Raw genomic sequence first — 16,860 nt, 5'->3', positions numbered from 1 at the left:
TGGTCCCCCCTTACAACTTGGGTCACTTTCAGAAATCTCTAATGGTCCCCCTATTAAACCTATTATTGGAAAATAATTGCATGCTATGATACAATATTATCTTCATGGTAATGGATTTCAACTCCTTGGTTTTAATTACTTCTCTGTAGATTGCTTATTAGAAAGCACGCTGCCACGCATAGCATTGACGCAACCCAGTCATTTAAATGGACAGCCCAATGCTCCATTGCTCAGAAATATACTGCATGCTGCACTTTTGCAATGCAAAGCAGTGCATTACTATGTGTGGTGCATTTGGGTTTGCATTGAATGGCTGAGAATGAAGAATGAATAACAACCCTTAAACCAACCCCTTGATACAAAGTACAAAGCCTGCCTAAAGTGATCAAAAGCCCATCAACACTAGCCTTTACCTCTGTAGAGCAAAAAAAAAATCCTGCCCCCAAGTCAAATGATTATTTTAGAGTACTGTGAAATCATTCTCTTTTTTCCCATATTGGGTTTAATTTTAGCTCTGCTATATCTCATCTACACACTACACACATAAATGTTTATTTAAAAGACTTTTCATACATCTCAACATTGCTTGTCAAAATCTTCTGAGCTGGACCACATTTGCAGAGTACATGCTACAGGTTCTTTTACTAATAGGCTGTTCACCTTACACAGCGATTGATCACCTTGCAGGGGATTTTCATTTAGGTGATTTTTTGTTGGATTTCCAATTAATAGAAGTCTGGCATGGAAGGTAGGAAACATACTAAAACCCTGGAACAAGAACCAAATAATTTACATACATACAAGGAACATTTGAATCCAATTTCTCTGGATATGGTCGAACAGCACAGATTACTGACCAGGAACTTTCTGATAGAACTAGGGGACAGTCTATATCTCTGTCTTCTCTGGGTCAGTTAAATATTTACAGGTTCTGTGAATAATGGTTTTCATTTTTTTTTAATTGAATGATCTCCGAGGACATGGGATTCCCTAAATCTCAGTCTATGTATCTATGCAGCTGCTTTATCACTTTAGAATTTAAGCTTACAACATTGTTATTTGGAAATATGGACTTGGTAGGAAACTCTGTAGAGAAACATAGATACAAAGGATCAATGTAAGTAAAATATTGAACATGTTGTCAGATATGTTGGTATAAAGGGCTTTATTATTGCAGTCAGTTGGTTTTACATTCCTATACTGCCATCTTGTGGTCACACCTATAAACAGCAATGACCATGCTGCATTGTCTTTTTAAGCGTCCACATTTTGCACACTGAAAAAAGATAAATAATTTGCTGAAGAAGTTTTCTCAATCATGTTTTTTGCAGGTTGTGCGACTTATCTAGATATCTTAAACGACAGCTACTTTATGTCAATTTACTATAAAACAAAAGCAAAGTATTTAAATTAACTTTTATGGATTGGATTTTTTCCAGTTAGTTTGAAATATGAAAGTTCCATTTTTAAGTGTAATTGGTGATTATGTACCTAAGCAAACAGAACATAGCAAATTATTTTATAAATTGATGTAGAATAGTAGAGGCTGTATTGTCAAAAAGTATTCTTATTTTGCAGGGCTTTGTGATCAGTTTGCATTGCTCACTGTTTATAAAAACCAGTGAATTTATTTTAAAGTATATGGAAACTCCATCTGATGACATTTCAACTTTTAAGCACTGTGAGCCAGATTAACCTTCCTGGCAGTCTGATTATGTGAGTATTTTTAAGTCAAAATCGGTACAATGTACATACAAATTTGTTGTTTAATTTTGTTGGCCTGTAATTGTTAGAAATAACTCCCGGGTATGATAAAGTTTGAAACACAAATCATAAATTATAATATAATAATTATAAATAATAATGATAAAAAAAGCCTAATAAAAATAAATGTAATTTAAGCAAATAAAAAAACACTGAAATAAGTCCAAATAAGGGTGCAATATTGTTAATTTAGTAATATTTGGATTTATTTTTTATCACTTTATTACTAATAATGATATTATGATAATCCTGTTAAAAGCAGATTGCAAATTACCCACCAGGCCACGCCTCCCCATCACGCATCACATCAATCACTCTGGGGATGCTATGCCAGGGGACAGAGAAGCCGGTTGGGCATCGCTGGAGGAAGACGCTGGATCGTGGGGAGCTGGTAGTATCTTTACAGTGTTACCCTGAGTGTGGCTCGGAGGTAGCGCCTTTGGTACATAAAATTAACCTCGAGCCAAGGGAATACCGCCAGGGGGGTTAATAAAGTGCTCCAAGACTGGATAGTATATAGACTATCATGGGAGAACCTCCACTGGGCAGGACAAGAGGCCAGGCTGTACACAGAGCCCTTTGCAGCGCTGGGTCCCAGGTTCAAATCTCACCTAGTTCACTATCTGCATGGAGTTTGCAAGTTCTCCATGTGTTTACGACCACATTCTAAAAACATGCAGTTAGGTTAATTGGCTTCCCCTAAAATTGACCTTAGATTGCATTAAAGACATATGACTTAGGTAGGGACATTAGATTGTGAGCTCCTTTGAGCTAGTGACATGACTATGTACTTAGTACAGTGCTGTGTAGTATGTCATCGCTATATGCTATATAAATAATAATAAATTAGAAATGATTCAGTAATGTGAATTAGCAGCTACTCAGCTACATGAGCAGAACACCAATGTAAGGTGTATTTAAGGGTAGTAAAGATACATAAAAATGTTTCTAATATTTGTAGAGGAGAGATTCAAGCAGTGGATGCTCTGGGGTGGTCTTTTCACTCTTTGGGGTGCTAAGGGACATAAGACCTGACATAGTAAGCCGATCTTCTAGTTTAAGGTAATGTACACCACATTAATAAGAGGTAAGATGATAAAAGAGTAAATGCATTGAAAATATACTTACTAGCAAGACATAAAAGGGAACTAGGTGTCACAATCCACTAGAAACACTGGTCAAAGGTTCTACAGTCAATAGGGCTGAGGGCAGAACAGAAACAGAATGTGCAAAAAATGGAACTGATACCACTTAGGCATTAGACCTCTATTATCAGCATCACTCAGAAACTCTGATACATGCCCATAAAATCTTGCTATGTGAGGAGGGGTTTTTTAAAAAGTGGAGCTAACGTAAAGATTACTGCATGTAGTATGTCTGTTCAGTAATTTACACAAAGATTTACCTTCTAGCTTGCTGGTTGCTAGAAATTTAACGGCAGAATAGCCACGATAGGATATACGAGATCTCACACATTCGGAAGGGACCACCATGTGCGGTGCTCTTTTCTGGAAGTCCAGATGATAATGATGGCAGGGGTGGAAAAACTTGACTAGGTGGCAGCCTTACAAGTTTAGACCGTTGTGTACCTGCTTCCTCTTTGTCCATGAAATAGACAGGCATCTAGTAGAGAGTGTGCCATCAAGAGTTAGGGACAAGCTACTCCCATAACCCTCTAGGCTTCCTTGCTACCAAAATGCTGCCTTAAGTAATAGTAATAGATTCATCATCCACAGGGCTGGCAAATGTAAACCTAGTAAGGCCCTACAGTCCTATAGAGAGATCCCAATAGAGGACAGGCTTAACCGGAACGAGTTAAAATCTGGTTATGTATTTGAGAAATCTGGAAGCTAGTGGATATTTTGTTAATCTAGTCTCAAAATTATCATTAATTTGACATTTAAGAGTACAGTCTGATAGACCCTGATCAATTCCATTTTTAAAGAGAAAAATTTAAAAAGTTAGTTTAATTTTAATGTCTTACCCTCAATGCAAAAAACACACAGCAATAACCTCTGTTGTATTTCAAGGCATTCACAGTCCTGGAGACATGCAAGCATCTTCTAGCTTGAATAATAAGGCTTATGTGGCTGTGTACAGGCAATCCTGGCACCCCTCACTATTAGAACAACACTAGAACCAGAAGTGGCATACAGGAATCACACTAACCAGGAAACCCAGAGCTAACACCACAGAGAAGGAAGCAAAAAGGAAACACTGTTACCATTATGGACAGAAACTAGGAGCGTTCCAGAGGGATGTTCCCACCAGAGGCAAGTAAAGTTTGTGGGGATTGTGTTTCCTTTTCTGCTAGTTTGAGCCACACTTTCTTGGTGCTGTCCTGGATGATCATCTTGAGTGAGCATCCAGATTATACATCAACAGTGTGTTTGTAATGTAAGCATGCTGTATGGAAGTTTTTTTTTTTAAAGGAATACCAATTTTCAAACTTTTTTTTTCCCCGTTTTTTGAAATTTTATCATTGTGACCAGAAATAAAAAACCTTCACACAGGAATCTTTTCCTAAAAAGAGTCCCCATTTATAAAAGAATTACATAAAATAAAAGCAACATTTTAAAAATAGCAAGGAAATAACGCTAAATAATGTTTATTAGGCAATTCTTTTTTTATGTAAAAACACAGAGACACAACGGAAAGCATGATTTAATTGTTATTTTATTAAATACCTTCTTCCAAGGTTTCAATATAACAAAGCTATGAAGATCTACCAACATTCAGAACAAACAAACACAGGGTAATTGTTTTATTTTCTATTATCATGCAAAGATTCTGCATCAAATGCCTTTCCAAGTCTTGTTTAAAACGTGATATTTATAATATATATTATATATATGCTTACATTAGCCCCATAAGATAACAGTAACAATGCTAGAAGTGGTTTGTCAGATAATGACCATACCAAGCTAAGGTTTTTATTTAATTAACTTAAAAGGAAAATAAATCCCCAAAGACAGTGCAAAAGAAAAGAAAAAAAAAATAACAGAAAAAAAGTTTTTTTGTTTTTATTATTGTTCTTAGAAAGATGCACTAAATACAGAGCGATTCTCAAAATTATTAATAAAGTAAACAGACAGTGACGGAGCAGACCTAAAGTAGACATGCATAACTTTTCTTAACTGCATATATTTTTTTTGTTTGGTTTTCCCTTTTACCTGTTAAAAAGCAAAAAAAGCTTTTCTTCCCAGCTGTTAGGATTTAGTGCTGTTTAAATAAACTAAAAATAAAATAAAAATAAACCCCTCATTCTCCCTGAAAACCAAGAAAAAGCCCCCCCCCTCCACCCCATTTCCCATGTGCTCTTACAAATTTCACACAAGCATTCCAAACTGATTTGTATTAACCCCATTTTCAAAATTGTCTACGTCAATATCAGATTTAATACTTAGCCATCTAACGGTTTCTTTCCATTACATCTTGCACTGGTCATCTCAGAAATTCTGGAGAACATGCTTAGGCCATGTGCAAATTTTCACAAATACAAATGTCTTCTGTAAGCCCAACATACTATGAATTTTATCACAAGTGGGGTTGACATGCACCTATCAAAACATTTTTTTTCTTCTAAAAAAAAGTCCAATTTGTGCAACAATTTAACAATTTCCAACAGCAAACATTCAGAGTCATTTTCCTATTGTTGTATTTTTTTTTGTGTATTTAAGGCGACCAAAAAATTCTAATGCAAGGAAAATAGACTTTTTGCTGCAGTATTACATCAGTCCGTATGAATGTTCTAAGTGGATTCCTGTTTATTGGACTTGTCTTCAAAAAAAGGCAAATTACAGTTTGTGCATTTTTGTATGATTAACAACGCTTGATATGCAAATACTAGATTACACATCTGCTTATTCAGATAGCATACAAAGAGAGCCTGACTCTCTATAAAGGACAACCTACAAACAGGAATATCAAGGGTTCTTTTAAATCTAAATGGCATTTTGTAGAATGAGGTGAGTGTGACTGTAGATACCGTTTATGATGTAAAGCTGAGGGTTTTACAAAAAAGAAAAAAAAGACACAATTAAAACTTTCAAAAAAAAAAAGAAAGAAAGAAAAAAATGAAATTATCAGACACCCTCTTGCTAAAAAGAAAAAAAAACCTTAAAGGGCCATCAGAGCACACAGTTTCTAAGGTGCAGGCAATTATAGAAAGACATGCATACATCTCTACGCATTTGAGTTCAGTGTATTGTTTCACTCATGACAGACCACACATGACGTACAAGCAGACCGTCTCTTTATCTGCTTAATAGTACACAAAGCTTTATCGTTGTGAAAATATATCAGCCCCCTTTACATATATACCACAAGGGAAGATGTCTGTGCCTAAACATTTCCCAAAACATGGCAGTTTCTAGTTTTTGTCTATTTCTTCCGAAGAGTTCATACCAAAGATTAATTATAGTAACATTGCCACTAATGAAATGTTCCTTCTGCAGGATGTACATTCTATACTTTTAATATAGCTTTATATCTCTGTAATATTTCTCCCCTGCCCATTCCCTTCTTAACATAGACCAAAGTCTGCTCTTGAGAGCCAGTTGGATGGATAATAGAATCTCCAGCTCAGTGCTACGTTGGAGGTAAAACAACAGCTCAGCTGACAATATCTGGAAGGTTTTAAAAGTTAATAAAAATAAAATACAGAGAGGATGAAACATAATTACTAACTCCTCTCGTGGCTCTGCTTCATCACTTTTGCAAGCCACTTTGAACAGATGAAGACCTCAGTCTTCATAAAACTACACCACTCCTTTCCCTACAATAGCATTAATAGAACCATCAGCTTATTTAATGAAAAGGTCTAGTCCTTATACATCATATTCTTTATTTTTATATTTCTTTCTCAAAAATGATGCTTCAGGTGGCTGTCTCAACCTTTCTCTTTCTAAAAGCAGCTGCATGATCCTCAGCCTGGTTTTTAACAAACAATATACATATTTATATATACTATTTTATATTAGTTTTTGCTCAATTTGAAACTTTAAAAACACCTCCGTACAGCAGGAACAGACACGATGGATCCATGAAATACAACAAATTAGCCAGCAGCTGCTTCAGCCTCAGAATGCATGCAGGGTTTTCGTGCATTTTTGGCTACTGCCGGCATCAATATTTTTATTTTTTTGAATTTTTATGTACTTTTTATCGTTTTAAAACTTCCGAACGAACGGGACAGTTGCCGTCGTTTGGGCGATCCACACTCGCTTGACAGAAAGAGGTTCTTCCATGGGAAAGGCTGTTTAAGAAAAAAAAAATAATTATAAAACCCCAAAAAAACCAAATAAATACAAAAGGATAAACATTAGGAGAATATAACATAATGCATACCTGAGCACCATTTACTTCTACAGGGTACTTTTGTATAAAACACTGACTGAGGCTACAATATTTTGTGATAGTTACAATGTTAATAGATTGATCCTACCAAGTGGATTCTGATTAGGGAGGAACCTATGAGATTCTGCAAACCAAGATAACGAAAGAGACCATACATATCTAAAGAGCTGTGAGTATTTAGAAAACTAAAATTGCAGCTTGCTTGTTATTTGTGGTTAGTGTTACCAGTATTACCCAAGTAAAGTGTTTTTCAAACAGCCATAAAGAGTATATCAAGGCAACCACATTATTTTACTGAGAGAAATAAATGCATGCATGTGGAAAGAGAGAAATGGAGTGCTGTAATCCACAAGTAGCACTGACTTAAAAACACAAGAGGGTGTTTGTGGTAGGCCCTACGTTGCTGGCTAGGGTGCAATGCCTGGTCCTTACATGCTCAATAGCCTGTGAACATTCTATCCGATATCAATCACTACTGTAACATACCTGAACAGGTTCCTCACTGGAGAGGGGCAGCTGGGGCCCCGGAGCAGTGATAGTGGACATTCAACCACTTCCCATCCCTGCGGTACCAGACCCTGGTCTCTTCTGACTGTGTAGTACGAGGTCGTCCCTGGGCATCAATGTATTGTGTAAGTCGGATATAAGCAATGCAGGCTGCATCTTCCCCAATTACATGCACATGGGGATTCAGAATGGTAGTATGGATAGGCTTTGTATTCTTGGACAACACTGTTAAAAAAAAAAAAAAAAAAAAAAGTTATTCAATCACAGAATATATTAAAATATAAATAATAATAACAAAATGAAAATATGTGTTGAGTGAGAGTTTTGTAGTTACTGTGGGAAGATCAAAAGCTAGGTAAAGTTCTATGCTATTCTAGTCGAGTATGTGATCCCTAGCTCGTAATTTTTTCATTGTAATTGTAAGAACCAGTGCACAACCACCTATTAGCCATGACCATCATTGAAATTATTAGAGCAGTTAAAATTTCCTTTGTGGTAAGACATTTGACTGTGGTGAGGTTACAATGCATTTTTGGAGAAACATCATGAAGTCTCTCTCTTAGGGCAGTCTGCCACTTTAACCACTTCCACAGACTTCCAACTACTAACCAAGTACTATGGAACGCTCCAAGATACCCAGTAGTATGGTTAACAGAATGCCCACCCAAAAACATAGTCTATTTGCTAAGTGAAGAAAGAAGTGTAATGAACCAACATGGATTAAATTTCTTTCAGGAACTCTTAAATGTTTTCAGTACAAGGAAGCCTTCATACTTCATTAATATATCCTAGCAGAGGAAACATTTCTATATTATGGAATAGATTGCATTAATACATTGTGTATATGTGCTATTCTAAATATTCTATAATAGGCAGGTTTTTGTTGAACAAAAAAAATGGAACCAATATTTAACACTTACAGTTGTCAAAATAAAATTTATGGAAGTCCATTCCTTCAACAAGGTTTCCAAGAGCTTCAGGTTCAAATGAGGTCAAGCCAGGGTCACAGATCTTCCTGTATTTAAAAAAAAAAATTTAAATAAATGGAAATGAAATCAGTCAGCAGAAAATACTGAAAAACTTTTAACATACCATTACTTTAGTGTGCTACAAATATATATCATTATTCATTGAAGTTATTAGCCCAAAGTGGATTACAAAAGTAAGGGGGGGGGGGGGGGCTGGTAAACACTGAAATTTTAGTGCGTAAGGGTTTGTGCAAATTCACATCTTCCATTCTATTAGTTCCACTGTAAACTTGCGATCATGTCACTGGCAACAATTCTACAGCAACAAGATTGCTAAAATGTGTAAAAAATGTAGTATGGCTCCTTTGCTGGCTTAATAAGCAAGGTACTACTCCCATGTTGGCAGAAAGAATAGAATGCCACATGACAAGACATAGAGCAATGCTTTCTGATCCATTCAGCGAAAATGCCACACTATGGAAGAAGTTGAGTATTACAACATTATAACACGGCCCTTACAGATATCACTAGAAAACTTAGATCGCAGCTACATCATACATGCAGTGGGCGTTTACTCTATTAAATAAAGTGTCACTTAGGTAACTTATTTTCACATTACAACAACCTCACACAATAGAACAATGATGAGAATATAGAGATTTAAACTAAGGGTGCCCACAGAATTACAGATGGCATTATGGATGAGATGATGTCTTGACAAACTAATGTCTATGAAAGTAGTAGGCACAACTGGTTGATTCAGGTCAAATCAGATAATTTAGAAAATGTATTGTATTGATCCTTACATCAGAATTTGGATTGTATGCCAGCCTCTCTATATCCTTTAAAGGTTTCAAAAAAAATAAATGAAATGATTTCACCCCGCTACACATTAATATGGGCCACATTAACACTTAAAACGCTGATGTATTCTAGCAGTCAAAGAGACTGTTCACTGGCTGACAAGGCAACCCAGCATAGTAATAAACTAATAGCAATGTGGAGGGTGAAAGGAAGCAGACAAGTTTCGTAAAGAATCAGAAGGTGTAACAGAGTTACATAAGATCTGCTGCACGTATGAGCACTTTTGTACCATCAACTTGCAACTATAACAAAACATTTATCATTTAATCCCAAAAAATGTTTAGGGTTAAATGTACATTAAATTCCATCAACTCCACATAGAAATATTCCAAAATGCTTGATGAGATTACTGGTTTTAAAAGGAAAAAAAAAATAACTTACGTGTAAGCATCAAAGTCTCCATTATTAATGGCTTCAATCAATTGCTCTGTGATTTTTATAATCTCCTGTTTCCGCACTGCAGAAAAGAAAATGGAGACTAAGCAACATACAGCATCATTTTGTTAGTCATATCTAAAGACTATTTGAGGTTAATAACACAAAGAACAATCTATAGGGTCCACCGGGTAAATCAAGTGGAAAGAAGACAAAGGAAGAAAATAAGGATTCCTAGCAGCAAACACCGCTATAGGCTAAATCATGGTGGAAATACAATCCCTTGAAGATTTGTACATATGTACAACAGTAAAACATTCTAATCAAATCATTTTTTCAAGATGTGATTTTCTCTTCTTGTAGTAATCAGAAGGCATGGATCGCAGATGTTATAAATACATTTTTTTCTAAAAAAATTAATGGCCTTGCTTATGAAATTGTATCTATAACTATTTTTATTTTAGAAGGATCAGAACCCATGTCATGTTTAACTGCTATCTGGGGCTTCATAATTGAGATTCCCCTTCACTTTCTGTTCTGGGTAAAAAAAAATTAAAATTCTGGGTAAAAGTGGACAATTTGCAACAGTGAAACACACAAATCCAAAATGAGTTTATTCCTTCTCTACTCTATCCAAAACTATATAAAAAAACTTTTTTTTAATATAGATACATTTAAGGCCTAATGAATGTTGCTGCTGAAGATTTTTGTGCAAACAAAGATACAAGGTCGATATTAGGAAGATCACATTAACAAAACGAAAAGGAAAGGCCTTATTACATCACATGTTCCTCATCTTGCAAATAGTAGCATTCCTAAATCTACTATATATATATATATTTGAATATACAATATATATATTGAATACACAAAACATGCTATAAATATTTCCAATTAATATTCTTCAATAGATTACTAAATAGATTTCAAGTTACACATATGAAGAAATTGAAATACAGTTGAACTTTACTCCATTATAATCTATTTTTTAAGATAATCATGAAAAAGGTCTGGGTCTTTTATTGATGCCATTCAGTCCAAAATGAAAAAGGGCACCCCTCTCTATATCATACCATAGTCAAGTCAACATTGAATAAAACATTCATCAATTTTAGGTAGATAACAAATAATTTTAAGAAATCTACAAAAGACCACTACATATTGACCCCAACGTTATTTGTCCTTTTCTACTATAGCTAATAGGCTAAATATGCCACAATGTAGCAGATAATGGCACAAGATTCCACGAATACAGTAAACACTATAAATCTAAAAGTTGATAAATAATAGCCTCAGTTTTTTTTCATATACTATATAGCGTGACAAAAAAGGAGATTTAACTAAAGGAGAAGAAAAGGGTACCAGTATGAATGATGTAATTAAGAAAATAGCACATGAAAACCATATTGACCTTTACTAGGTTCAACACAAGTAAACATTACCTACATTACGACACAATAGGTCAGTACAGTTTACAGGCGAGGGCTGGCAAGGGGTGAAGTCTTGTAAAATGAGCTTTGGAAAAGAACCTTCTATGATCATAAGATGGTGGTAGCAAGTGCGGATCTACATTTTTATAATTACATTTTACAATTAAAACCCATTTACTAAATCACTTTCTTTTACAATGTGATAGCTTATGAGCCCCAACACTACCTATAGGCTGATAAATGCCAGCCCTCCCCTGAAAGGAAATGACTATAAAGTACTGCTACAGGTAAAGGCAGGAGGATGTGGAAAATATTACTAATGATTAACATATATTGGTATCTAGGGTTGTTGAATGGCAAAAGACACTCTACTGGGCTGCCATCTAACAGCTAACTTACACAACGAATTGCTAAATGAAAATGGTACAACTGGAGTGAGCATAGGCTCAGGCTGGGCATGCTCTATCTCCACAGTCTGACCTGGGCTTTCCCAGGCTAAAACTTTCTCCTCGCAAGACTGGGTAGCTGCAAAGAAGCATACATGTTAACAAAATGACAACTAAAACAATACATACATTTACCACAAACAGTAACAAAATAAAAAGTAGTGAAGAACATCCTCAAATGTTCCTGTTTCATGAATTACAAACAGGTTTGTAGAAGATTAAACCTAAAAGCTTATGGTATACATAGTGGTAGGATATTTGTTATGTGAAAATGTGACTACAAGTTCTGTGCTGACATACAGGGTTTATGATATAGTAACACCTATCTGGAGAGGCACCCAAAGTTAGAACCCTTTAATTATTTCTGGACTCTCGATGTGTAAATTATAATCTCAAAAGAGTTATCAAGGAGATTGTGCCGTCATTAGTTGGCCCTTTATAAGCTGTTGGAGAATAGTGGGAGTCCTAGTGGAGAGAGATCACTAGTTGAATGCCCAATACAAGCAAAAACACCCAAAACTTTATAAATTTTTTGAGCAACCAAGTTAAAACTGAGCTTTATAAGTTTTGTATGAAGTTGATTTTTCAGATATGTAGTGTGGAGTAACTCATAGTAAACAAAGGAAGGTTTATGATCTCTGAAGTATGTATTTTTTCATTGTTATGGATTGCTGCAGATTACCTCTTTGTTCCTCAAGTTAATAAATGAGAGACTTCTTTTATTGATTTGAAACATTCTAAATTCTACATCATGCATGCTGAAGAGAACTAAACAGAGTATAAGGCAAAGGATTGGTTTAACACAAGGGTCCATCATATTATTAGGTCTCTATGGACAAGCGACAATGCACAACAGTAAAGGAAGAATTTTAGGGAAAGAACACAGCACTCCACTCTGAACTTACTAGCTGCAGCACACAGACCAAATTGCGACTGCAAGGACTGAGTCTGTATTTTGCTTTCACTTTGGCTCCATCCTTGGAGAAGCAAAGGGCCATCCCCAGGACAAAGAAGCGATGCTGATCCGTATGCAACAAGTTAAATGTACAGAAGACAGGAACGCAGTTATAATACTTACATAAAAATAAGACTTGTTTCTATTGTTGATTGTGAATAAAATATACAACTTAATAAAGGATTGTGGTACTTACTGTAAAACCTTTTTTTCCCCACCACTGAGGAACATGATAGTTCAAAAACTTTTAGGTTATACTGTGGTCTTAAAAGAAGAATAGGACTTTGGGGAAAAAAACTGTAGGCCAGACAAGGATAACCTTTCCTACTAGCAATGTGTCTCAGTTGTGTAGCAAAGGAGTGCAAGTATATGATCACAGAGAGGCAAGAAAAGGATTATTCTATGTACAAAAGATACTAATTTATTGAAAGTTGAAGTACACAGCAAGTGCTAAACCTTCTGGACAACCAAAAACAGTCCAACTGATGGGTGGGCAAAAGAATTACCAGAAAAGTAAATGGTCCCAAAAAGCAAATGAAAATGGAGAATTTACACACCCCAAGGAGCCACATAAAGTACCCAAACTGTACGTTTCGAGTGTCTATATGACTCATCCAGAGATGGTGGAACAAGGTGCTGTTATACCCTCACGAGGTCCATCAGGGATTAAGAACTAGGCAAAAGTGGCCTAGGTGCTGGTTCAATCCCAACTGTAGGTATAAAAAGTTTATCCCACGTAGAAACTTGAGATAACCATCACATTAAGTTTGCCTTTCATTTCTGATAAAAATTAGCACTGATAAGCACTGTGAGAATCCCAGATCTATATGTCTCTCAAAATCTAGGCTTCAACAGCCAATAGCAACGAGGATCACATAAATGTCCAATTTTTGGATCATAAAAAGCAGATAAGGAAGTTCAAGGAAAGGAAAGACATTGCTTCTGCTAGAGGGTCTCTGTACCCAAAGACAAACCTGCTCTGTTTGTTGTTGAACGTAGCGGCTAGGAGCTTCATATTTGGCATCCATAACTGGGACACACTTCTGGGTGTATTGACCACTAATCCTGGGTCCTAGCATTCCCAGATGAGGAAGTCGACCTATCAACTATCCACTTCTGATATATATATGCAGTAAGGTCCATGAATATTTGGACAGAGACAACTTTTTTCTAATTTTGGTTGTGTACATTACCATAATTAATTTTAAATGAAACAACTCAGATGCAGTTGAACTGCAGACTTTCAGCTTAAATTCAGTAGGTGGAACAAAAAGATTGCATAGGAATGTGAGGAACTACAGCCTTTTTTAACACAATCCCTTCATTTCAGGGGCTCAAAAGTAATTGGTCAAAATAAAAAGCTGAAAATAAAATGTTCATTTCTTTTACTTTGTTGAAAACCCTTTACCAGGATGATGGCAAGAAAAAAGTATGGAGAAGGCATGGAACGGCTCATGATCCAAAGGATACAACATCATCTGTAAAGATACAGCAAAGATATCTGGTTTTCCCGACTGATGTACACTACCACCATGCTGTAGTCTAAATAAAGATCAGATGAACCTGGGGGAGAAGGGCCCAACACCATAGAGATAACCAAATCACCCAAAACTATATTCTAATTTGAAGGACGAGGGAAAAGAGAAACTAATAGAATATTTCTTAGCATACAGGTTGATAACTTTGTTGTTTATCGGTTAGGCTTTTTCTATTAGGATGGTGCCCTTGCCACCAGTAGCAGCCATAATGATGTTGTCAAGAACTGGTCCAAACAGATGTCCCATAAAGGCATTACAGAACAAATGCTTTTTAAACAATGTTTATGAAATGAGAGGCTTCTAGCAAACAGTAATAGCTAAAATTTAACGGTACATCCATCCGCCTCAGATGCTCTCTAAGTGAGGGATCAACCTCTTTAAAGGGATTTTGGCCAGCCAGACATGGTCTAGCAAAGTAAGATCAAAGCAATTATCAAATTAAGGGCAGGGCCCACCAGCAAGAATGAAGCTCTAGAGAGGGCTTCAAACCACTTATAGACTGAATCCTAAAAAAAGATGCATTTTCTACTATGTTAAGGCTTGGACACTGCTGGATCCACAGTAAAAATAGAATACTTGAACAGGCTCCAAAAGCAGGGGATAACATGATTTAATAACTGTTAAAAGGAAGAACAAGCAGGCCTAGAACCATTAGTGGAACGTGATTTGCACCCCCACCCAAAATCAAAAATGTTGCAACTACATGGTAATAGAAAACATAGGCTACAGGTAAAAGGCAAGGCCCCAGGTACAAGCAAAACCAGAAGAACTGCTAGCAGGTGACCAAAGTCACTGTATGGGGAAAGTAGTAATGGATCTTAAGATGAAAATTCTATGCGTCTCTCCTCAAGCAGGATCAAAAGTGGGTCAAAGCTTCCTCAACACTGTATGGCAGTAAAAAGACACTCTACCCAGCTACCTAAGTAAATGGATTCTGGTTGCCAACTAACCCAGGGATTCTTCAGAGACAGGACAAGTGCTAAGGCAATGGCAAAAGCTCTAAACCTAGAAAGCTAAATTTTAGTAGAAAATGTCATAGGCAAAACCCAGTGCCCAAAGGTTACTTGCAGGCAGTTACAGAATTATAAGTCTAGGGGGCTCAAAACTCAGTATTCCAAACTAGGGGAAACACTCCAGAAAGTTGTAACAGAAGCGACAACACTCTTAAAGTAGTCTAAAGAGAAGTCTTGATTTAATAAAGAGAAAGAATAGGAAAGAAAATTAAATGGTGTTGGCAAAAATCTGTTCAATCAGAACCGAATTAGAAACCTTCATTCTCCTAGGACACTAGCATGTTGGTAGTGGGAGAGACTATTGGCTAGTGGGCTATTTTTTTCAGTGCCCTCTTGTAGGTGGCTGAAGGTATGTTACCAGTTAGGCTTCCCCGATGGTGGTAGTGTGGAGAGACAACATTAATGTCCCAATTTCCAAAAGCATAATTCAGCCTTTTTTATTTGAAACTGAAGCAAATGCCTGGTGCTAGTTTAGGTGTATTTTAAGCAGGACTTTTTTTTCACTTTTGTTGGCTACACAGAGTGACCGGGGTGTGAAAATGATCCCATTTTTAATAGTGATTTCAGAAATGCATATGTGTATGCATTTCTGAAATCACTATTAAAGTGAACCCGCTGTTTTGCTGTACACAGGAAAAGTGCAGATTCAGTTTTATTCTCTACTTTTGTCCGCTCAACTTTTTAAAGAACATGAAATATGTAAAATAAAAAAAAACTGCGTTATTTATAAATTTAAAAAAAAAAAAGTCCTACTTAATAGGTTCAAAACCTAACAATGAATATGGTCTTGAAATTGCCTTGAAACATTGATCAGCTGCTGTGCTTTTCTACAGACCTAAAGAACATCCTCCTACACCTGTGTTTGAAATAGTGTTTGGACAGTTTTCTTTTTTAGTGTGTAATCGCTATATAGGGGTCACACTGTAAAAAGATCTGACTAGCAACTAGAAAGATGAAAATTATAGCAGGTGACACCAATAAATGAGACACTCACACCATGGAAATCTGGATAGCTTTGCTTTTGATGTGCTGCTATGTGTTTAGTAAGCTTTACACACAGCATAATAATGTCTTGAGGTTCATCTTCATGAACTACAATGCATTTTTCGTCATCAGTTCAAAAGAATAATGAGAAGCTGCTGACTTAACCTGATAATTCTGCAATAAGCTTAAAATGACAGTAGAGGTAATGTAAATGTAAGTATGCATACTGGACATATTTACAGCAAGAAAATAGCCAGCACCAGCCCCAGTGTAATGTAGGGCACATGCCACAGCATCTGAAGGGCTGAGAAGGTCAGACCTATCAAACCAGAGATAAAGTTCATCTTTTTTCAAGCACAGTTGACATTCTAAATAATTTATGTATTTGTCCTGCAAGGCAAAAATCATCCTAAAGTTTGTGCTGGGATCTGTTTTCCCTTCATATTGGAGATTTCACCTAATGGCCATATAATTGTACCTATAATTTTAGGGCTCTCCTATTTTATTATGTAAATACTGGTGTTTGAAGGAATGTAACAAGTTAACTGATGCTAACTGTTCTACAAGCCTGACAAGACAAAATCAATGAGTGATACTTAACACACTAATTCATTGGTGAGGAGTCTTTCTGAAGACAGCACTTCAATGTTATTTTCCC

At 36.1% G+C, this 16,860-nt stretch overlaps 1 protein-coding gene across 17 annotated transcripts in view; it reads right to left on the bottom strand.

The window, feature by feature from the left end:
- Window positions 1-4,422: 4,422 nt before the first annotated feature.
- CAMK2G (calcium/calmodulin dependent protein kinase II gamma) overlaps window positions 4,423-16,860 on the bottom strand; it is a 46,284-nt gene continuing 33,846 nt past the window's right edge. For 9 of the 17 annotated variants that reach the window (XM_072424964.1, XM_072424965.1, XM_072424971.1 and 6 more), the window contains 6 exons: window positions 12,618-12,731; window positions 11,666-11,791; window positions 9,843-9,918; window positions 8,550-8,644; window positions 7,609-7,854; window positions 4,423-7,021 (listed from right to left, as the gene is read on the bottom strand). In XM_072424964.1, coding sequence (XP_072281065.1) covers window positions 7,622-7,854; window positions 8,550-8,644; window positions 9,843-9,918; window positions 11,666-11,791; window positions 12,618-12,731 — 644 coding nt within the window. In that variant the 3' untranslated portion in view covers window positions 4,423-7,021; window positions 7,609-7,621. The remainder of the gene's footprint in view (window positions 7,022-7,608; window positions 7,855-8,549; window positions 8,645-9,842; window positions 9,919-11,665; window positions 11,792-12,617; window positions 12,732-16,860) is intronic. The other 8 variants (XM_072424979.1, XM_072424980.1, XM_072424981.1 and 5 more) reach the window with 5 other exon arrangements.

This window comes from Pyxicephalus adspersus, chromosome 10 (assembly GCF_032062135.1).
Source record: "Pyxicephalus adspersus chromosome 10, UCB_Pads_2.0, whole genome shotgun sequence".
Taxonomy (NCBI): Eukaryota; Metazoa; Chordata; class Amphibia; order Anura; family Pyxicephalidae; genus Pyxicephalus; species Pyxicephalus adspersus.
The sequence above is the reverse complement of the archived record's forward strand: the minus strand, read 5'-3'. Positions and strand labels throughout refer to the sequence as shown.